The 23,031-nt window shown below is 40.2% G+C and overlaps 1 protein-coding gene across 1 annotated transcript in view; it reads right to left on the bottom strand.

Annotated features, from left to right (window-relative positions):
- Positions 1-4,014: 4,014 nt before the first annotated feature.
- The window catches only part of ZNF451 (zinc finger protein 451), a 36,762-nt gene continuing 17,745 nt past the window's right edge, over positions 4,015-23,031 (bottom strand). Inside the window, exons 11-15 of the mRNA XM_048298100.1 lie at positions 22,633-22,767; positions 18,017-18,147; positions 16,692-16,878; positions 7,187-7,261; positions 4,015-5,147 (exon numbers count right to left, since the gene is read on the bottom strand). Of these exons, the coding sequence (XP_048154057.1) occupies positions 5,092-5,147; positions 7,187-7,261; positions 16,692-16,878; positions 18,017-18,147; positions 22,633-22,767 (584 nt within the window). The 3' untranslated portion in view covers positions 4,015-5,091. The remainder of the gene's footprint in view (positions 5,148-7,186; positions 7,262-16,691; positions 16,879-18,016; positions 18,148-22,632; positions 22,768-23,031) is intronic.

The raw sequence follows: 23,031 nt of genomic DNA, 5'->3' as shown, positions 1-23,031 counted from the left end.
GGGGACACGAAAGGCAGGAATTGGGTCCTTTTGGGCCACAGGGCAATGGGAGGAGGAAGGGCTCATAGCTGAAACAAAGCACATATTTCACCCTCCTCTTTGCCATCAGTGGTGAAGCATGATCAGGACTGCTGGGAATGCCATGCTAATGTCCCTGTCTTCTCCCATGTCCCCACATCTGTGGTCGTGTGAAGGACTGCACAGCCCTGCTCTGGCTATGGGCACCAGCAAGAACATGAGGAGAGGGTGTGTATCCCATTGTTCCCGCATTCCCGACACAGCAGTGAAAACACGGGCTGTCTCTTGTTTAAACTACAGCGTTGTAAAAAATGGGCACTGAATGCAAAACAGAGCAATGAACAGAAGTCTCATTTACATGCACAAAGTCCCTTGAGACAGCAGAAAGAGCAGCTTTCCCAGGTCTCAGACATGTGATGTATCTGCAGAAGTCCTAGAGCCAGGAAGACGACCTACACTAAAAGGTAACTAATACACTGTAAATTGTAATGCTGCTAAATAGTACCTCAGTTCTAGCTTTGCCTTATTTCAAACCCTGATATATACCTTGTCACATACCCTAACACTTACACATGAGCTGTCATGGAACAGGATCAAAGAGAAAGTCCACACCCAAGAAATGCCATGAAGGATTATTTTCCTGCCTTCACCTACAGGAACTTAGTGTTTTCAAGCTGAAAGAGGGGAAATTTAGGTTAGATACTAGGAAGAAATTATTTTCTGTGAGGGTGGTGAGGCACTGAAACAGGCTGTCCAGAGCAGCTGTGGATGCACCATCCCTGGAACTGTTCAAGTCCAGGTTGGATGGGGCTCTGACCAACCTGGTCTAGTTGGAGGTGTCCCTCCCCACAGCAGGCGTGTTGGAACTAGATGATTTTTAAGGTCTCTTCCAACCCAAAGCATTCTGTGGTTCTGTTAAGAACCTTCTTTGTGCACAGGTATTCTGGAAACACAACCGTTCCCAGACATGGCTGAAGGATGCATCCATGGCTCAGGCCAGCCAACCAAAACCAGCCTGCAGTCTCCCCAGCACTGTAACAAAAAAGACGGGCCAACCCGACTGTTCAGGGTATGTTTTCAATCAACATACATGTCTGCTATCATAGTAGGCTGCCCCCTCACTTCACACCTGCTGAACCTGTGCTGCTGTGTCTTTACTGCTGTTGTGAGCAATGCTAATTAAAACTAGCCCTGGGTTTGCCTCTACCTGCTGCAGTTGTTTTACTGTGTAGGCAAGCCCCAAGGTCCCAGGCCTGTCAGAAGTCTGAATGAAGCCCTCTGTGCCACGAGCAATCTGAGAGCTGCTATGACCATTTTGGGGCATGCAGCAGTTCATTCTCACTGGAGCAAAGTCAACGATTAAGTGAGCGAGTGCATTCTGTACAGCTGCAGATGCTCGATTCAACAGTGGAGCTCTGAGCAAAAAACCAAAGGGAAGGACTACCAGAAATCAGGATACTGCAGTCAGTGAAAACCAATTTGCACAGATTTTACAAAGGGAACTTTACATTAAATTTCCATGCATGCAGAGCTTTTCCGTTAAAATACACACTTGGCATGTATTTGCCATTTGCCATAAGTTTTCTGACTTGTTTACATCCACTTTTAGAATATCTCAGGCCATATTATTTGACCCAGATTGTTACTACTGAGCACCAAACCACTTGAATTAAGAATTTCTACAGGAAACTTGAAGGGATTTAGAAGCACCAAAGAAAAATGCAGATGCAGACTTTCATAAAGCTGGAAAGAATTGCCAGAAAGTATCTTTGTGCTAATGTCAGCCAATTTTTCTGAATTAATTTTGAAACAATTCGTCATTCATCCTCCTCACCACCTTCCAATTTACAGCAGTCACTGTAAACATAGCCAGGACACTGCAAGCAGATAATAGAACACTTTCCTTTTAAGAAAGACGATGGCATAACTTCATACCTCTATAAACTTAACTATATTTGGTAAAGATTTCATAAAGGTTTGCATTCCATGACCACTACAGGAACAGTGGTGGTCATTTCTGTATTCCTTGAAGAGCTAAGAAAATTAACCCACCACCCAAAAAATATATACAAAGCAAGTATCTTACAGTCAGCTAATATCTCTCTTCTTAAAAAATATTATTAAATAGCAGATGCAATCAGGCAGATGTAACACTTCAGTGCTCCAGTGACTTTAGTAACAGTTGGACTGACTTATTTGGTATCTCACCTTGTCTCTGAATATGACCAAAATGGGATTTTGTTTGACAAGAATGTGGCACACAAAGCACCAAAGAGTTAAGAGGCTTATACCAATCTCAAGTTGTCACGGTTTCAGTTTTGTAAAACTAAACACCTGCACCATACAGAAATTAAGAGCATTAAAATGAACAGCTGGGGATAGTCAGGTAGAGATTAGACTTTTTCCTCATTAAAGATAAATACAAAAAAGCACTACTGAATTACTTTAGACTAACAAGGGAGGAACTCAAACATCACCACGAAAGTAAATTCTCTTGAAAAGGGCATGACAAATCATTTCTAGTACAAATGTAAAGGATACTGGGTAAGGCCCTTTTAACAGGTTGTGCTTGTAAACAAAGGCAGATTTCTCAGCACATGGAGGACAAACCTCAAAAATTTCAGCCAGTTAAACAAGATTCACCGGACAAAACCATTAAATTCTGGAACACATTTACAAGACTACTTTTCCAGCGGAAGGTGTTCAACCACAAGATGTTGGTGAGTAACAACTCACATGTCTGTACATGCAGTGTTTTAAGAATCCAATTTTCTCTGCTCTTCTGGAAACAGAAGTATCACAAGCCTGTGATGGCAGAAAATTTCACACAGAAAAATTTGAGTTGAGAGAACCTCAAAGAGACCAACATTTTCTTCAAAATGAGGCCAAATTTCAAGAGGTTGCTAATGCTGCAGACTACTTTTATCATAAAAGTAATAGAAAAACTGGAACTCCATTTAGTTTTATAAAAGCCAAAGCATCAATGGTTGGGATTTGCTACTTGTTTTGGTAAGCAGATGACAAGGCCGATACAATGTGTTTAATAAATGGAGCTTCAAGCATACAGAATATGTGTGCACACTGGACATTTTTTTTTTTTTTTTTTTAATGACACCCATTAAGTCATGGCCCATCAGGAACGAGCAAACTTTACATTTATGACAGAATAAAATGCTTTGAGAAATAAAGCACGTAACTAAATTTTAACGTAGCAGACTCGGGAGAAGACTATCTACCCAGGTTTTAAAAACTGTTGAGCAAAAGAACTTTCTCAAGCTGAAACATCCTTTCATGTGAAAGGAATTTGAAACTTTAGGATCTACATGAAGAAAAACCTGCCCAAAAGCTTCTATAACTTGGATGGAGATGCTTTTGAGGATGAATATATTGTTTTCTGTTTCATTCCACTCTTTAACGGAAGTACTGGGTAGGAAGAGTTCTGGAACCGATTTAGCTTGTGTCAGTAGCTAAAGGCAACTCAAAATCTCCCAGAACAGGGCTTTCTCAGCAGCAGTATGAACTACACACCTAAATCTGACCAGGAGTACAATTAATCCAAGACTGGCAGTAGTAAAACCAGCAGCAGGCACAAGGGAAAAGCACTAAGAGGTCCTGTTCACCCTCTAACATTTGGGAGCCACACTCAAATGCACCTTAAGTGTTCAAACTATTTTCTGGCATTTGAACAGTTTCTTCAAGCTGTATGATTGCTAATGAGTGCTGAGATACCTCACTAGATTCTTCATTAATTCTACTTGCTTCAGACATAGCAATTGCATCAGAGTTGTGATTAGAAATAAACCAGTGTCAGTCTTCCAGCTTTTTTCTAAGCATGATGACAAACAGCTGTAGTTATGCTGACTCTTTGGAATAGTGAGAAAAATCCAGCCTTCCCTGCCTCTTATTCTTTACAAAAAGTATCTGCTTGCATAATGAGTATTTAAGGGTACTGCAGGTAGAAGCAAACTTGCAAGGTGAGTGAATCATAAAAAAGAATTAAGTTGACATTTTATTATATTGAGATTTCTTACTGATTGACAGCAATCAATAACTGAAGTATAACAGGCTGGTAAAGCTGGTAAAGTTTGCATAGGTATTTTTAAACAAAACTGAAAAAGATGACATAGATAATTTTAAACACAGAAATAATTTCACTTAAAATAAAGACAGTACAAAAATAATTAGCACATTTACATTCATTTATCCAATGCCACCTCTTCATGAACAGAAGAGAGCAAAGACCAAAGTATATAGAAATATTACAGTTTAAATCCTCTCACATGTATTCCAAACAGAAACTAGGACGTTTATTTAGATTCTGCTCCCTTAAAAGGTTGTTCCTGCCTCAGGTAAAGGAGAGGCAATGAACTCATCAAACTTTAAGCCATCAAATCCAAATACTCTACCACTATTGAAAAAACAAACACATTTATAAAAATAAAGCTGGTAAACTAACTGTACAGCCTGTGGTCCTGATTCTGACATACATAACAAACAGGACAGACACAAAATTATGGTCTACGAAGTGAGACCAGCCACAGGCAAGAGTCAGGCCATATGTTCAACAAACCTGGGATCTAAGCTTCTCTTTATAACAAGATTAGCCAGGCAAATCTGAGATAACTAGACTTTACTATTTTTATCTGTTGCAAAGACCACATGAAAAAGTAAATAAAGACAATGACATTTTGTGACAAAAAAATTTCAATACAAGAACCAATTTAAAAAAAACCCAACTGAACAACCAGGAACCCCAAAATACCTAGTAAGACCAGCCTACTAATTAGGCAATACCTTAAACAGCTAAATTGGAGACACTTAGTCATCACCCATTAGAATCAAATATGAAAAGGCTTAAAAATTTATTTTTATCAAACATAACACATTGCTGTGAATATGAATAAACTCCAGCTGTTCATCAGTATGACAGAGGACATTAGATTATTAATCTAACAATTCCAGATACAGATGCTTTTAAGGTGGCATTTCTGAATCCTTGTAAATATATAAGCAAGCTTCCATTTTTGTGAGCAGTTCTGATGGCATGGTGTTAGTGTACTGAAGTATCTTCATTTACATTTCCTCAAGGCTCCTTTTGATAGCTTCTTGCAGTTCTGCATCCTGCAGTTCTGCATAAATAAAAAAAGATTATAATCTTAAACTGCAGGTGATAACTAGCCATAAACACAACTACCTTAATATTACTACATAAAGCACGTGCTTACTTCTGTGGGCAATGTCAGTAGACTTCAAAAAAACCCCTGAGAAACAGATGAAAATATTTTCTCTCCTTCAGTTGTATACTATCTTTTCAACACTACAAAATATGGAAAACACCTCTATAACGTTCAACTGTATTAACTAAGAGCAGCCCAATGATTAGTTCAAGACCATAATGCAACTATGTATTTACTGGTCAAAATAATAGCAAGATTAGAACCCATATGTATGTGCCAAGAAAAATAAACTAAGTACTGGAAAAAAACCCACATACACATAACAAGCAGAGAGGTTTCAGTATTTTTGTTCCAGTTCCTTAGCCAGAGACGTGTCCATAACCTACATTCTGACTTGGCACCGGTGTTGTCACTCTTACTAGGTAGGCCAGACAAGTAGATAAAAAGTCATTATCAACAGTAAGAACAGTCTAGATCAGGGCTGTAGCAGTTTCGATGGTGAGGAGAAAAATTGCATTGCACTCATCTGGCTTCTTAACAATCTCAAACAACTTTCATATTACTCAAAAAAGAAACTCTGTTTTTGCATTACATTTAGGTTGCTTTGGGCACTAATTTCTTGGTGTTAGCGATCAAATACCATAAATTAGACAATGTTTGTAAGTACAGCAAATATTAATACCAATAGTATAGCTGGAAAAATTAAAGCAGCTTTCAGACACAGTGTCATTCATGAAATTATTCATTTTCTGCTTTAGGAGGACACAAGCACATCCTGTTAAAAAGAAAGAGCTGTCTGTTCTTATGAAAAAGGAAATAGAATTTTAAAACTTTAATAATTGCTGGGCTGTTTTATGCAAGGCTGAGATTTGGAACAGAGATCATATCAATGACTGCTCTCCCATGCACCTGGACTTTCCTGTAATAGCCAGAACTACTGATAAAACAGAGTTTCTTAGAGAAAAATATTACATGGTCACAGAAACAAACAAAAACAAACAAACAAAGACAGAAAACCATTTGCAGACAACTGCTTGCATTAAAATATGTCGTTAGTTAGCCACTAAGCCTGTGCAAAAATCCAGAATAAGGTCCAATAATAAATTGTGACTCATCGAAGGCAGACTACTTCATAAGGTCAGATGGCTCTGCACTGCAGCACCAGAAGTGGGACCTCCTGTATGCACCAAATGCCACTGCTATCCCAGTACTAGGGAAGGAGGCCTGAGTGCACCAAACTTTCAGTGCTGGAGATGAATGCTGGACATTTAACAACAGTATTTAGTAACAGTTGGTAAACTTATAACTGAACAAATTCTGGGAACCTAATATTCTGTTATCAGTTTTATCACTGAGCTTGTACAACTTTTTCGTTTTTTTTTTAGTTTATTTTACTTCCATCAGGTGGAGGGGAAGAATTATCAAGCCTTTCAACAATAAATTATTTTCAAAGTGCATTGTGGTCTGTCACCAAAAATGCATGACTACATTAAACACCACCAGTAAGCTCAACAGCAAAAGGATGAAAACAATTTCAGATAACATAAAGATAGGATGTGAACAGACAGATATGCTGCTGATTCAACCTTGTGCAAAAATCTACAGCTCTTTTAGGAGACCAGAGTGCTTTATTGTGAAATGATACCTAATCTTCAACTATTTATTCAGAAGTTCAAGTATTTAGTCAATAGTTCTACTCTGAGACAACAGGCATATTAAACTGGTGCAAAGTGAATCCAGTCAAGTCTTCAATTGATCAGTACCCTGGTGTCCCAATGAAACAGATTTTTAGTCTGCTGGCATACTTTTCAGGTTAGGAATTTTTTTTATTTATACCTCATCACAGCATTCTTCACTACTCAAGACTGTCCAGCATAGTTTAGAGAGCATTCCTAAGAGGTCACTTGCTGTAAAACTGATTTTAAGTTTAGTTTCTGTATAGTCCATAATTAATAGTACTCTTGAACACCGAAACATAAAAATTAACAGACCTTCCTGTTTGTTTATTTCTTCTAAGCTCCTCTTCACTGTTTCTTTCATATCTTCATCCTCTTCACTATCTGAACCTTAAATGCACAAATGAAACAAATTACACATTGCTTCTAATAAAGATATTAACAGCCTCTCTTGCATTTCTCTTACTGTAACATCAACTGATTTGAACAGTAGACTTGTTATGATCTAAAAAACATCAAGAGAAAAATACATTCCAGTGGTAGTTTAAGACAGCAACTCAAGAGACAGTTTTCAGCTACCTTCTTCCCCTTCTCCCCATAATTTACAGGCATATTTCTTCAATTTTTTATTATGTTAAAGCAGTAACAAGAAATAATAGCTGCAGAAGCTACCGTGTCTACTGCATTTGTGGGGGTTTTTTGTGATATTCAGTAATTAAAAAATGACTCATTTTCTATAAATTACTCACTTTCTATAAAATATATCAAGGATTTAATTATGAGAAGAAGTGCCTTAGCACATCTCTGCCTACACACGACTGCAGCTGTATTTTATTGCCCAAATACTGCATTTGAACAATGGAGTGCTAAAACTCAACCAAGCAGTGCAATTCAGCAGATGTTGCTGTTCAAGTCTCATATAAGCAGAAAGTTGATACACTTCGTTTAATCTGTTAATTCATCACAACCCAGCCCAGCCAAAAGTCTGCAACCTTTCCCTTTCTTAATAATGCTCTTCACAAGGCCGGTTTCCAGCTCCAGAAGGACTGCTCTATTTTGAAGTGCCTAGTAGGGATTTGTGTACCTAAGGTGGTGTGGGGTTTGTTTGGTTCGTTTAGTTTTTTCCTGGTTGTTTTTTCCCCATTAAACAGAGCCTCAGTAAAGTACAGGTTAAAAACCAAGCCAATGAGTCATGTTACGCATTCATTCTCCTCCTGCTACAGGCTATTGCTATTTTGGGAGATGGTCTCTGTAATGAGGTCTTACAGTATTAACAATCAACAAGGTCTCCTACAGTCATACCAACAGAAGCACTCCCCTTAAAGTCATCACATTTATGAATACATCAATGTACTTCTGATTACATTAACCAGCAAAGAACATTCCGATATGGCCATCTAATTTACTGACTGTGTGACTTCTGGCATTTTCAATTACCCAACTTAGGTATTCAAAGTGTCAGGTACACTTCCCAAAATTTGTTTTCAAACTTCTCACACATAACCTGTTTGAACCTTGCTGACTTTCCCAATTCCAGGAATAAAAAAATTCCAACAGCTGGTGTCAAAACAGTGATCAGCAACCCAAAAAAAAAGCCAGAAATAAGACAGATATACACTGCAGTTAAAATGGTCTTTCTCCACTCACTTGGCAGACTGACTGTGAACTCTTTTTGGAGCTGCCTATTTCTGAGCAGAAGAGATACTAATTTTTACCTCATTTTCCAAAGCAAACAAAAGAAAGGAAAGAAAAATCCACACCCCCTCCTCCCCCAAAAGCAGTCACTACAATTACTAATGAAAGGGAAGAAAAAGTGCAAAGGAAAGGCTTTTCACAAGAGGCTTCTCCCTTATTAACTATCCTTTTAATCTTCCAGCCTGGAAGACATCTCAGACTGCTCTATAAAGTTTTATACCTGTTAGAGGTGGAACAGTTGAAGCAATGACTCCCTACCCCAATTCTTGGCATAAATACATATGACATAAAAACACTTCCAGGCATGGGACATCCATAGCTTTTCTGGGCAACTGGTCAAGTGTCTCACTCACTGAGTAAGTAACTTCTTCCTACCATCTAATCCAAATCTTCCTCCTTTCAGTACAAAACCATTCCCCCTTGTCCTGTCACTATCTGCCCACATAAAACGTCCCTCTTTTTCTTAAGCCCCCTTTAAATATTGGAAGTCTCCTTGGAGCCTTCTCTTCTCCAGGTTGAACAACCACAACCCTGTCAGCCTTTCTTTCCAGCTCTCTGATCATCTTTGTGGCCTCCTCTGGACCGACTTGAACAGATCCATGTCTTTCTTGTGCTGAGGACCCCAGAAATGGACACAGCACTCCAGCTGAAGTCTCATAAGGGCAGAGTAGAGGGGCAGAAACCCCTTCCTTGACCTCCTCTTTTGATGCAGCCCAGGATGCAGTTGGCCACCTGGGCTGTGACCGCACACTGTTGGCTCACACCCAGCTTTTCATGCATGAGAATGCCCAAGTCCTTCTCCACTGCTCTGTTCTCATGCAGTTCTCCTCCCAGGCTATACTCATGTCTGGAATTACCCCGACTCAGGTGCAGCACCTTGCACTTGGCCTTGTTGAACTTCATGAGGTTCTCATGGGCCCACTTCTCAAGTATGTCCAGGTCTTTCTGGATGACATCCTGCTGTGTCAACTGCACCACTCAGCTTCATGGCATCTGCAAATCTGCTGAGGGTGCCCTCGATTCCACTGTCTGTGTTACTAATGAAGATATTGAAGAGCACCAGTCCCAAAACAGAGCCATGGGGGCCACGACTTGTCACTGACCTCCACTTTGACATGGAGCCAATGACCACAGCTCTCTGGCTATGTCCATCCAGCCAATTCCTTATCCACCAACAAGTCTATCCATCAAATCCACATCTCTTCAACTTTGAGATAAGGATGTCATATGGGACTGTGTTAAGCCCTTACAGAAGCCTAGGCAGATGACAGCACAGCCTTCCCTTGTTAACTATTGTAGTTGCTCCATCATAAAAGGTCACCAGACTGGTCAGGCAATGTCACAGAATGGTGGAGATTGGAAGGGACCTCTGGAAGTTGTATTGGCCAGCCTCCTAGCTCAAGCAGAATCATCTACTGCCCAGGACTACGTCCAGATAGCTTTTGTGTATTACTGAAAAGACAGTGCATGGGGGAGCTCCAAACTTGTTAGATATGAACTGACTGAGTAAAGTGAAAGGATCACCTTCCTCAACCTGCTGGCAACAATCTTCTTAATGCACCCCAGGGTACTGTTGGACCTCTTAACCACCAGAGCACACACTAGCTCATGTGTCCACCAGGGCCCCAGGTCCTCTCCTACAAAGTCATTTCCCAGCTGTTTGGCTCTTGGTCAGCATATACTGGTGCCTGGGGCTGTTCCTCCCCAGACGCAGAACCTCTGCACTTCCCTTTGTTGAACTTCATGAGGTTCACTGACAGCCCACTTCTCCCCTGTCAAGGTTCCTCTGGATGGCAGCACAGTTCCTTTGGTGTACAAACTGGCACTCCCAGTTTTGTGTCATCAACACACTTGCTGTAGGTATACTCTGCCCCATCATCTAGGTCATTAACATACATTAAACAGGATCAGTCCCAGTACTGGGACCCAGCTGGGTTCTGACTCCCATCTGAACTTCATGCCATTGATCACCATGTTCCAGGCCTGGCTGTTCAGCCAGTTTTCAATCCACCTCAGTTTTCTCATCCAGCCCACACTTTGTCAGCATACACTCCTGATACCCCAGACATCTTCTAATGAAGAATGTTTTATTTTGAGAAATCAGGCATGTCCTGGCTCTCTTGTCAAAATGCTCTGCACATGCTATAGCTCCCAACTCCTCTGGTGTCAGAGGAAAAGCAGTTGCCCAGTTTCAGAGGCAAGACATCTTAAGATCTCTTGTACTATTCTCTAGTACATTTTGTCAAACGCCCATCAGCTAAGAACCACTGACTGTACTTGTTCTTTCAAAAGAAATCCTACTGCTCACTATTGTCCTCACATACTGACATATTCCTTGTGGAAGAATGAGAAAACAGGACAGCAAACGCTGGATGAATATAGAGCTCAGAGTGATTTTTTGACATTTTATGCATCTCTCAGAAACCTGTTCTGGGGAGAGACTGGTAACTTTCACAGAATGTAAGCGCCACCCACTGTCCTGCCATCACAGCACCACAGCTTGAACTTAGTTGCCCACATGGCTCAGGGTAACTCCCCCCCACTATGTCTGATCTTCTTCTTTTGCAACCTCCCCGGTTACCACCATCCTTTCATAATTTCCATTAGGTTTACCAGCAGAGGCGCGATTTCCCTTCGCTAACCTTCATCCTGCTTCCTTACCACAAAACACACCTCTTGTCTCCTATGTAGTCTCACACCCCACACTGCCCCTTCTCTCCTAAAATACTCCTTCTCTTAGTCTTTTCAGTAACTCCCAAACTCACCTGCTTCTTTCCCATTCCAGTGAACAGCGACATTCACATCACACTGTCTCTCCAACCGCTGACCCTTTTCCTTCTACAGCTGGTATCTGGAGTTTTAGTGCTACATCATGGATACCATTTGTTACCTCATTTCGGGATCCTAGTAATTACTTAGCCAAAAACTTAAGATCAGTACCCCACCCTTACCTTTGTTAGCAATCACATCTGGTATGTGCGACCATGCTGCCTTTAAAATACTGTTCCCTTGGCTTCCAGAAGCTTTTATTTTATTCCTTCTTTCCTATGTCCCTGGAGGATCCTTGCCACATACTCTTCCCCAATACCTACTGCTCTAATCTCTCTTCATTAAGGTAACATAATCTGTAAATGCAAGGACAGCTACTCCCTGCCGAGGGTTACATCATACAAGACCTCTCTTCCTCCATGCAAAGCAAGCTTCACTCTATGTATCTCTGCCTACAGATGTTCGTTCATCTGCTCATTCAAGAGTTGGACAAATAAAAATAAAGCTCTCAAGCCATCACTCTCCTCCAACTGCACTTCTTGGGAACTGTGGCCAGTATAGTAATGGTCACTCAGACTTTCATCTAACCTTTATCTTAGACACCTCTCTCAAATTCAAAACCAGATTTAAGCTAAACCTCAAGAATTTTTTTGTATGGTCTCAGTGGTGAGGTCTTCCCAGTTCATCCACTGGCCTACAATTATTGTTCAGGCTCATTACCTTAGGTCTCAGTCCATCGCTTTCTCCCTAGGGCATACACATACATTCACAGATGTACACAGGATATGCCTCTGACATACCAAACCCAGCAGTAACTTCCTGTTGTAGCTAAACACAAGGTTACAACTGAAGGGTGACTTTCTTATCACTCTGTACTGCAATAAGCTGTGGCTGCTGTAATAGAGGAATATATTCTTACTACAGAAACTATAATTCATTCATGGTGCATCACACTGCAGATGCTCATGCCCTTCACATTCAGGGAAGTGGGGGCTGGAGGCTGTGACCTAACTTTAGTCATTTGCAATCTGTTAACTAAAGGTTTGGAAAAAGCAGAGATGGGACATATGTAGCATTCACACTGGACCTCAAACTGGACCACACATGGATTTTCATTTTCACCCATGAAAATCTTGACTGTGGAGAAGGAAAGCAACAATTCTCAATGTCTTCTATAAATCTGTTCTTTTGTCCTCTTAAATTCTTTTGTTGGCTGTACATAAAACAAAAGCTTTTGGGCATAGTGGGAGCTAGGAAGCTTAGAAGCATTCATCAAAATGAACTGAAATCCTGCTCTTCCAAACATAAAAGCTCTCACAGAAGCTGCATTTGGTAGTATTTAAATACTTTAGGCAAGAGTAGCAGATTGAAGACGCAGGCTGACAACTCCATTTGAGCACAGTGAAATGTACTTTATGGGTCAGTGAAAGAGGTACAATGGTTATTTGGCAGATAACACTACATTAAGCACACCACTGATTTTGACAGGCTCGTGAGACAGACTAGCTCTTCAAAAGAAAGGACAAGAAATACTTCAAAAAATTTGCTCTTATTATTTAAAAGTCTGTTTTACATAAAAGCGCAGTCACTGAAGGATCTCATATGAGCATAACTGGGAGAGATACAGTTGAGCTAAAGACATCAACTTACACAAAAATAACTTGTGAACCAAAAAGTTGTGGCAATCCTGTCAGTGTCCAGATGGATATGGTAACCCCAACCTACCATCATCTTTGCCCTCAACATTGTCCAGCGCTCATTAAAAGTGTACTTTCTGTACTTTCAACCCACAGGATATCACAAGACATAGACAATGGAATAATGATATTTTTCTGCACACTACAAATTTTTTGTTACAAAGGAAGGATTGAAAATTCTTCTCTTCTGCACCTCCCAAACCACTTGATTAACATGCATGAAGCTCCCATCATGTGTTGTGGCTTCAGCATAAAACCAAAAACCTTCATTTATGAGCTCAGGCTTGGCAGCAGCAGAGAACGAGTAAGAATGCCTACTCTTTTCATACCTCAAAGGAAATTCAAGCATTTCCTCCAACCAAGGGTTTCCTATAGTAACATACAGTTGGTATAGTATTGCAACATATGCAGGAACTTTTATTTATATTTATTTATTTTAAAATTAATGCAGTACCACAGTTCCCACAGCAGTTGTGCTAGTAAAATGGTTCACAAGATGCACCTGTCAAATTGCCACATCCAAACACAATCGAGATGCTCAGAAGCTAATGATAGCTCCGTGAAGGTGATTTAGGGAAAGAGCTTTTTCATTTTGCAGCTCATCCAATACCAACAACAGTCATATTTTTCAACATGATTCTCTGTCGTGTTTCTCACTTACTTCTCTCTCCAGAATAGCCATAGACTTGAGAAAGTCACAAAGCAAGCAATTCTTGTTTGCATTTCCTTATACTCAGCTGCTCTTCTGTAACAGGTCAACAAGTTATACCAGCCTATGATACGCTGTACAACTTTCCATCTCAACCCTCCAATACTGGTTTTGCCACATTAAGACTTGCAAATGATGGCTGATGTTGCTGAGCAACACACTATGTGTGTACAATGTGGTGGCTTTCTCTTTTCAAAGAAAAGCTTTATAAACTCTTGGTAACAACATAATCCCACTAAGCAGTGAATACAGACCTATTACCAACAGTGAATTTTGTAAGACTCTGTTTTAATACAAGAGGGGGAGACAAAGGCAGCTCTTGATGTCTGGGTCCCCCCTTGCTGAAACTAACTAAAAAAAGGGGACAATTCTGTTCTTTACAAGTTTGCTAAGGAATGCCAACAGCCAAAGGAATCATGTGTCATTCCATCAACTTCCTGCTCAAGGATTTTTTTTTACAGTGCCCACATGCGTAACTTAAGTGGAATGCACAGTGAGCAGCCAGCCAGCAAGTTAAGGTTTGCAGCCTCTGGGTAGGGCCAATCGCCGTAACAGTAAATATTAATGTAGTAAAGGACATTGAAAGAAAGGTTAAATTAGGAAAATTCTGAAGCAAGACCAATTTAAAAAAACATACTGGAGTATAGTTTATACACAGAAGAGGGTTAGATCAAAGTCATCACCTCTGAGCTAGTATATGCCAGCAAATAAAGCTATACTAGAAAAACTACCCAGGCAGGGAGCTAAAGTACTCCTATATAGCAAAACAGTCATTCCCCTCTCCTCATGGTCTCATATCTTTAAGTTGCACACCAAACTATACCAGAAGTGAAGCCCATACAGCTGAATCAACTGCTTGCAAGTTACAGCTCTCTTCCAACTCCTCCTCCCAAAAAATATGCAAAAAGTCCACGAAGCAAAAACAGCCACCCACATTAATATACAATTATACAGCTCTAATTACATTACAAGAGATCTATCAGTCTAAGAATTTTAATAAACTCTAAAAGAAACCTTTGTACTGGGAATGCAATAATGCATAATATCACAAAATGATCTGGATTGGAAGGAACCTAAAAGATTATCTAATTCCAACTCCCCTGCCATAGGCAGGGACACTTTCCAGAAGACCAGGTTGCTCAAAGCCCCATCCAACCTAGCCTTGAGCACTTCCACGGATGGGGCATCCACAACTTCTGCAGGCAACCTGTTCCAGTGCCTCATCACACTCACAGTAAAGAATTTCTTCCTAATATCGAACCTAAACACACTCTCTTTCAGTTTAGAGCCATCTCCCCTTGTTCTATCTCTCTATGCCCTTGTACAAAGCCCCTCTCCATCATTCCTGTACGCTTCCTTCAAGTACTGGAGGGCTGCAATTCAGTTACTCCAAGGCTTTCTCTTTTTCAGGCTGAAGAACTCCAACCCTCTCAGCTTTTCCTCATAGGAGAGGTGATCCAGCCCTCTGATCATCTTCATGGCTTTCTCTGGACTCATTCCAACAGCTCCATGTCCTTCCTATGCTGTGGTCCCCAGAGCTGGATACAGCACTGCAGGTGGGGTCTCACCAGAGCAGAGCAGGGGACAGAATCCCCTCCCTTGCCCTGCAGGCCATGCTGCTTTGGATATGTTTGGCTTTCTGGGCTGCAAGTGAACATTGCTTGGTTATACCCAGCCTCTCATCCACCAGTACCCCCCCAAGTCCTTCTCAGCAGGGCTGATGTGCATCAGATCATCTCCCAGCCTTTATTGACACCAGGGAAGGTGTAGCTTTATGGAAAATCCCTCCCCACTGAGAAAATGAACTCCACTAATGAAAGTGACAATTCTGTAATTAACTATGCCAAGAAAGTTTACTGGTATGGTTGCATCTGGCTGGGAGTATCTCCATAATCCACCTGAAAAATCAAGATCAGCAAATGCTTGGGGTGGCCAGAAAACTCTATTAAGCACCTTTTCTGTATCACTTAAATCAATTCCAGCTCACCACAATTTTTTTCTGGAAAACTATTTAATTATCCTGTTTTTTTCCCTTTAATCAATCAATGCCAGTTCATCATTCAGAGATAGCACTTCACTTTAATCTTCTTGGTGGAACAGCAGCATCATGTTATAGCTCTCATAAACTTGTATCAAGACTAGCAGTATAATTTTTCAGAGAACAGTTTAGGGCTAATTCAGAAACAGCTTTCAGTAATATACCCTGAATTTGCAATCCCCCAAAACCACAACAAGAAGCCAGAAAAAGCAAAAATGTCTACAGAGAAATGTCAGGCCTTCTAGGAAAACATCAAAATGCTTCAAAATACTGACAAGTATTAACACTCCATCTCAGCTCTGGTACTCTTTGCATGAAAATGAGCTGGCTCAATCCTCTTTGATTATCCTATATAAAACCAATGTGATCATTTTAGCATGCCATTAGAATCTGGCACTTTAGAGAACTTAAAAATTTCCACTGAGATTTTTTTCTCCAAATGGATGTGTGAGTCATGTGCCAGTGAAGACAATTATCAAATGATAGGAAGTAGCCAGGAGGTCAGAGTTAAAATAGGCAGAAGTATTTTGAGAAAGGATGCTTTAGCAGGGTCACATTTGTTTCAGACACAGCATAAATCAGATCTGAGTACAAATTGATAAATATGCATAGGAGTGCTTTAACTTCTTCTTTAACTAGAAAGGAGTTTTCAGACTCAAACATCACTTTTGTCTCCTGCTAGAATAAAGAATACAGGGATGTCAGTTTGTTATACTGAATGAAAATGCTTAATTAAGTCTGTTTTCAAAACATGCCCAAAACATGATTTTCTGATCTCTTGTTCATTGAAATACCACTACAATACAAGAAGCACCAAGCAACAGTTTATGTTACTAGTGTAAGCGTTCCAATTTTTTATTGGAAAGAACTATCAGTTTACTTGAAAAATTGTGTTTAATGTTTACTTTCTACCTTTTGTGGTATCCGAAATGCTGTTTAGCAAGGCACACATCATGTCTCCTTCAATATGGTGAGGATTCAGGATGCGAGCTGGTCGCTGGGTCATTTTAAATTGGTTTTCCAGTTCCAGGAAGCTTTTGTCTCCAGAAAGTACAGTGAAAGGAATTTGCTTGGGCAGGTGCTCATCCAGACGACCAGCCTATAGGGAAACAAATGACAAGTGTTGAACAGAGATCATGTTTTTATCTCATGGCATGTGGCTGGCTTTGTGCAAGACAGGTCTTCATTGCAAAGTTTTCTACAGCAATTTATTCCTGCTTTTATGATCCAAGCCACATTATACCACTGTGAAAGGCACTGTTTCAAAAGCTGGATGCTCATTTCTTCTCTGTGTACAGTAGATGCAGGTAATGGCTACCAGAACAGTACAGATGGAGTATGGAATAAATTCCTAAAAAGCAGCATTTTAGAACTGTCTCCACATAAAAGAAGTCATCTGTGCAGAGCACTTTAAGAGTAACACAAAAAGCATAATGAAACATAAAACCACTGTTGCAAAAATGTGTTTATATAATTAGATAGCTAGTAATTTTATCTAACTGATAAAGCACTATATGGCTTCAAGCTGCATCAGGGGAGGTTTACGTTTCCACTGAAATGGTTGCCAAGCACTGGAACAGGCTGCCCAGAGAAGCAGTGGAGTCACCATCCCTGGAAGTGTTCAAAAATCATGTGGATATGGCACTTAAGGACATGGCTTAATGACGGTGGTAGTGCTGGGTTGACGGCTGGACTTGATGATCTTGAAGGTCTTTTCCAACCTGAACAATTTATGATTCTACTTTAGGAACATAAGTCCCCACGGCATCCCAGATTCCCGTCCCTCACCTGCACATCCCCAACCCTGCCAAAGCCCAAGGTCTACTGAATAAAGGCACTGCTCTTTGGCAGCTCAACAGAGTCTGTGAAACTGGCACCCATTCAACTCCATTGTGAAGATGGCTCAAGATTTGGGCTACTTGAAGAGAGATGAAGGAGTTACAATCACTCTTGAACAGAAACTGTAAGAAGTACAGGTTTTTTACTCTTCATTCCCTAACCAGCTCCCTCCCCCTCCACAACAGACTGTTGTCCTATTTGGGCTGATTTTTAAATCACTTCTCGACCATCTGTCTCCACTCAATCCAGGTTTATCATTCTTTATAGTGGACACAGAAGTCTCATGGAAAGAATCTAAAAATGTAATCTGCAATCAGTACTTAACATCAGTAGCAGATACCATCTGCCACCCTCCTCTGGGTACAGGACAACAATAAAGCAAGCGTGCCCTAACTTACATGAACACAGAGAGCAAAGTCTGCTGCTTCTCTTCTGGTACTGCAACGTGGATGAAGAAAGAAACATCCAATCCTCTTAAGATAATTGTAAATTTTGCAATGCACTGGAGGCTTCCAGTTGCTGTATCCTCCTATACAGTGAAGAGGAATAATATTAATAATAATAAAAACCAAACATGAAAAACAAACAAACCGTGGATTTGGGCAGAAATGCCTCTATGAATTAAGAATGCAAGAAGGCAAAAGCAAATAAAACTGTCTTCAAAGACAGAATTCATGTTGACCAATGTGAAAGCTAAGAAAAACATATAACCAAAATTCCCCAACCCTCTTGTTCTTTAGAAAGAAGGCAAAACAAAGTAGCTAGCCTGATACTACTCATTCAATTTTGTAAGATTTTTTTTCTTGCAAATCCTGACTTATCTTCTGGATATCATATGCTTTTAGACACAATGATGTGTTTTTCTCCAGTTTGAAGTCCAGTTATGGTTAATGTGCAGAATCAGAAGAGCTCTGGAAACAGTACAAGTAACAGAAATGCTTCTCTTAGGGAAACCTGTACTACAGGAGTAACAGTCAACATGCACTGTAACTGCCTGACACATCACGTCAGAACTCATTAAAAAGCGGATCCAAGAACTGGAGGAACAGCTGAAACAATGACAGAGTCCCGACAAACCCTTGGATGCAGTCAAGGATAAGCAAAATGAGGCTACAACTGGGAAAAAAGTGCAGGAATTTTCTAAACAGTATGTTAGGCATATAGTTACTGGCTGAGAAAATAGCTGGATAATAAAGATGAGCTGAGTAAAGTGTCTGCTACAGACAAAACCAGTACTAGACTGAAACAAGTTGCAAGGGAAAGAAGCAGGAAGTCTCTCAAGAGAGGGAAAACCAGAGGAGCTTGCACCATAAAAATACATATGACACCATAAAAAGGCAAGCAAATGGAAGGACAATTTGATCAGAGTGACCAAGAATTTTGTAACATTCCAATGGCTAAGAAATAATGGGTCTATATTGCATTATCCGCTAGATGATAGAGTGGCTGGATGTGAGAAAAGATTTTGAATGGGAAATGAAAGCAGTCATTGATGGCACTCCATGTGAGGACATGGAAAACCAATGCTCAAGTAAACAGGCTGCAGAGGATGGTTTATGCCAACATGTCCACCTGCAGTCTGACAAAGAAAAGCATTTCTCAGTAGATTTCTCCTGTTCCCTCCTGACTCTGCTTTTCAGCCTAATGGCAAGAAGATGGTATCGAGAATGATCTCAAAGATTTATTAAGAGTCTACACAGAAATGATTTAGTGGTATCTGTCCATGAGAAAAAAATGCTATTTGCAAGTTCCCATCCACTGTGATAGCCCTCAGTCACTGCTATTTGGGAAAGACTTGTAATCGCCAGCCCTGTTTTTTGGCTGCATAAATGTACAACATAAGCATTTGACCAGGGCAGCTGAAAACAATGACAGACCTGCATTTATTCAGTCTGTTAGCTCACAAATGGATGAAAGACAACTGAGTATCTGAAGACAGAAACAATACAGTCCAGACAATACAATGGAGGAACTCAAAGCAAAGCTAAGGCTATACTACAAACAGGAATAATAGAAATAATGCAGATATATCATATAAAAATAATAACTAAAATTTCAGAAATGTCGTTTGGGAAATGCAGGAAAAAATGATGCTGTATTTTCACAGGTTAAGCAAACGAGAACAGCATGCCTCAACTAACTATGCAAACTATTATTATGAGAGGGTACCTACAACACTAGATCCAGATGTGCCTGGGAGCCTTAGTGTTCCCAGGCTCAAAACCAATATAGTTGACACCAATAAACTGGTAAATGTTTCTCTCAGATGAATATGACCCATTTTATTCACAAGTAACTCTTTAGCATATCTTTTTAGTTCACATGCTTCAGGGGCCATTCCCATGAGGCAGCCTGCATGCAGCAAACCCATTTGGAAGTAAGGAACTGAGTGGTGCTGATATGGGCTGTGCTGTGCCATCAGGCACCTGTGTTTGGAACATCTCTGGGCACAGAGTCTTACCCAGCCCAAAGGTACCTTTGGGTAAGAGTATTGTACTAGTAGGGGTTCCTAATGATACACCAGTAACACTATGGTTATACTATGATTAGTTCTTTCTCTTAAGTCAGAGAACAGAAGTTTCTGACAATACAGCTCAGACATCCCTAGGTTCGACCAACTTTTTCTTAATGAATCAAACCCAGGTTTTAACCTTGGAAAACAGTAACAGCACAGAAGACCTTGTCACAGCAAACAAGCTTAAGTCAACTAATGACAAATTAGTTTTGAGTAAATTAGATAGAATAAAAAGTATGACTGAAAGCCAGCATCTGAATTCATGTGGGGAAATTCTTCTTTACTAAATAATTCTTCATAAAACCCAGATATAGTCAGATATTTCTTCCAGTCAGATTCCTAATAGTTTCTAATCAGTAGAAAAGTTTTTCCAAGGCGAAGTAGATTGAGTGAATAACTGCAGAAATAAACAAGCCTTCAGCAATTAAAAACTACAACCAAACGCCAAATCACAACAGAATTCAAGGAGTGCACAGGTGAAGTGAAATCTGCCCAGATGTTCAAGCTGGGCAAAGCTTTAAAAAAGATAGTAAGAACAACCAACAGGTTATTCAGGCATATAGAAAAGAGAATGTACATAAATGAAGCAACCAAGCAGCATAGATGAAATAGAAATCTAGGACCAATAGGTGTAATATGGAAAGTGTAAGATATCTTTTATCTTGTTTATCTTATGAGACCCAACCTGGACTATTGTGACTAGTGCTGGTATCCCCAGTATAAGAAGGACATAGAACTGTTGGAGCAAGTCCAGAGGAGGGTCAGGAAGTTGATAAGAGGACAGCTGATAAGAGCACCAGCCTTATGAAGACAGGCTGAGAAAGTTGGAGCCGTTCAGCCTGGAGAAAAGGTTGTGTGGAGACCTCACAGCAATCTTCCAGTATTTCAAGGGGCCTCAGGGAAGCCAGAGAGGGACTCTTTGTCAGGAACTGTAAGAGGACTGGACAAGGAGTAACTGGTACAAACTGAAAGAGGAGAAATTTAGGTTAGATATTAGAATGAAAGTTTGTACTGTGAGGATGGTTAGACACTGGAACAGGTTACTCAGGGAGGTCTTGGATGTCTCAACCCCAGCAGTGTTACAAGCCAGGTTGATAAGGCCTTGAGTAACCTGGTCTAGTGGGAGGTGTCCCTGGCCACGGCAGGGGGGTTGGGATGAGATGATCTCTAAGGTCCATTCCAATCCCTTAACATTCTATGATTTAAAACCCCCAATTCAGTACTTTCTGCAGCTTGCATGTGTACAGGAATGCTGTTACAGAAAGGCCAAAGGTAATGACAATACAGGTAGGCGATACAGAAGTAATACTGGAGTAGAACACAAAACTTAGGAGAATAACTTGCTTTAACAGGGAAGATCAGAGGATTTGTCCCTAAAACTCCTAACAAGCAGATACCAGATAACAGGTCCAGGAGCACAGATGACTGTTTGAATCCCTAACACTTTACATTAATGGCCATACTTGGTTTGCCTTCATCAGCTAACTGGAAAATCTGTTTCTAAGGGGGGAAAAAAAAGTGAGCCAGGCATCAATAGGCCTTTCTGTCCAACCTGAGCAGCATGACAACTCTCATCTTTCAGAATATTCTTGATTGTCTTCTATGGGAAGAGATAATCAAAAACACTTAGCAAGGAAGTGCAGTGCCATAGTACGTACTAAGTGTAAAACATACCCGACCTACAAATCTGGTGAGATGACACCTGTGTTTCAGGCCATAAATATTCTTAAACTATGCCTTATCTACACTTTAGTGAAGAAATCAATGTACCACAGACAAAAAAAATTATAAAGGCAGATACAGAGAAAACTGGTAGAAAAAGCATGTGGTGGACAAGAAGTTGGTTCAATAACAGTCAGATAAGCAAAAGTATCAAGTTAAAAGGATGCTACTGGCAGACTTTGCAAAACAGTATGATCTTTAAGGTCCTTTCAACCAAAACCATTCTATCATTCTATGAAACTCATGGCAATGTGAGTTCCATCAATCACCGGTATCTTCAAGATGGGATGTACACCTATTGTTGTACAGGATGACAAAGGTCACCCTTTAAAGAACAAGCCAGAGACAGAACAAAATTAAAAATGTAAGAATGCAAAATCATACCTTCTGGAACTAAAAAAACCAAATCAAAACAAAAAATCACAGCCTTATGAGAAGGACTTAGGAGTTAAAATAATCTCTCAGTATTACGGCTGTTCTGATAATTATGAAAATATGATACAGCTTAAGTAAGTTCATGATGGAAGCCAGAAAGACTCCTGAACAGTTCCACAATTCTGGAACAATATTCTAAAAGGAATAATAGGAGCAGTGGAGGTTTAGACTGAGTTTGAAAAGTTTAAGAACATTTCTGTTACACGGTGCCTGTGACACTGCGACTTTAAAAGCTCTAGTGGCTACTTGCCCCTGTTCTTCATTCTCTCAGATTCAAGGAATCTCTGCTCAAGTACATGTGTAGACTTGTTAATCTTTTAATTTCCCCCAAACATTTTTTACCTTGAAAACCCCAGATAAATGTCCCTTGGTTCAGGTTAGCTGGCAGCTGTGTGAAAAAGCTTCCCCAGTTGTCCAGGTCCACCAACACAATATGAGTCATAGTACTCAGGTAGTCAAGATCAGGAAGTTCACCATCTTCAATGGGATAAAAAGGACAAATTTAAAATCATGTGACTTTCTGGTCAACCAACATGCTTTTGAAAATTCTTGCCTTCATATATGTAAGTGAAAAGTTACCAGGAAAGTTACAAAACACGATGTTATTTGGTGACTGCACAGATTTTAAAATCAACTGAAGTAGCATTTAATAACACACTAATTAGAGAGAAGAGCAGAGTCTGGCTATATGATGGTATAGACCTTGACAGTTTTCTGGAAAGCACAGAAAGCTGTTGTCCT

This window comes from Corvus hawaiiensis, chromosome 3 (assembly GCF_020740725.1).
Source record: "Corvus hawaiiensis isolate bCorHaw1 chromosome 3, bCorHaw1.pri.cur, whole genome shotgun sequence".
Taxonomy (NCBI): domain Eukaryota; kingdom Metazoa; phylum Chordata; class Aves; order Passeriformes; family Corvidae; genus Corvus; species Corvus hawaiiensis.
Note: the sequence above shows the minus strand (reverse complement) of the source record. Positions and strands in the feature narration are given on the sequence as shown.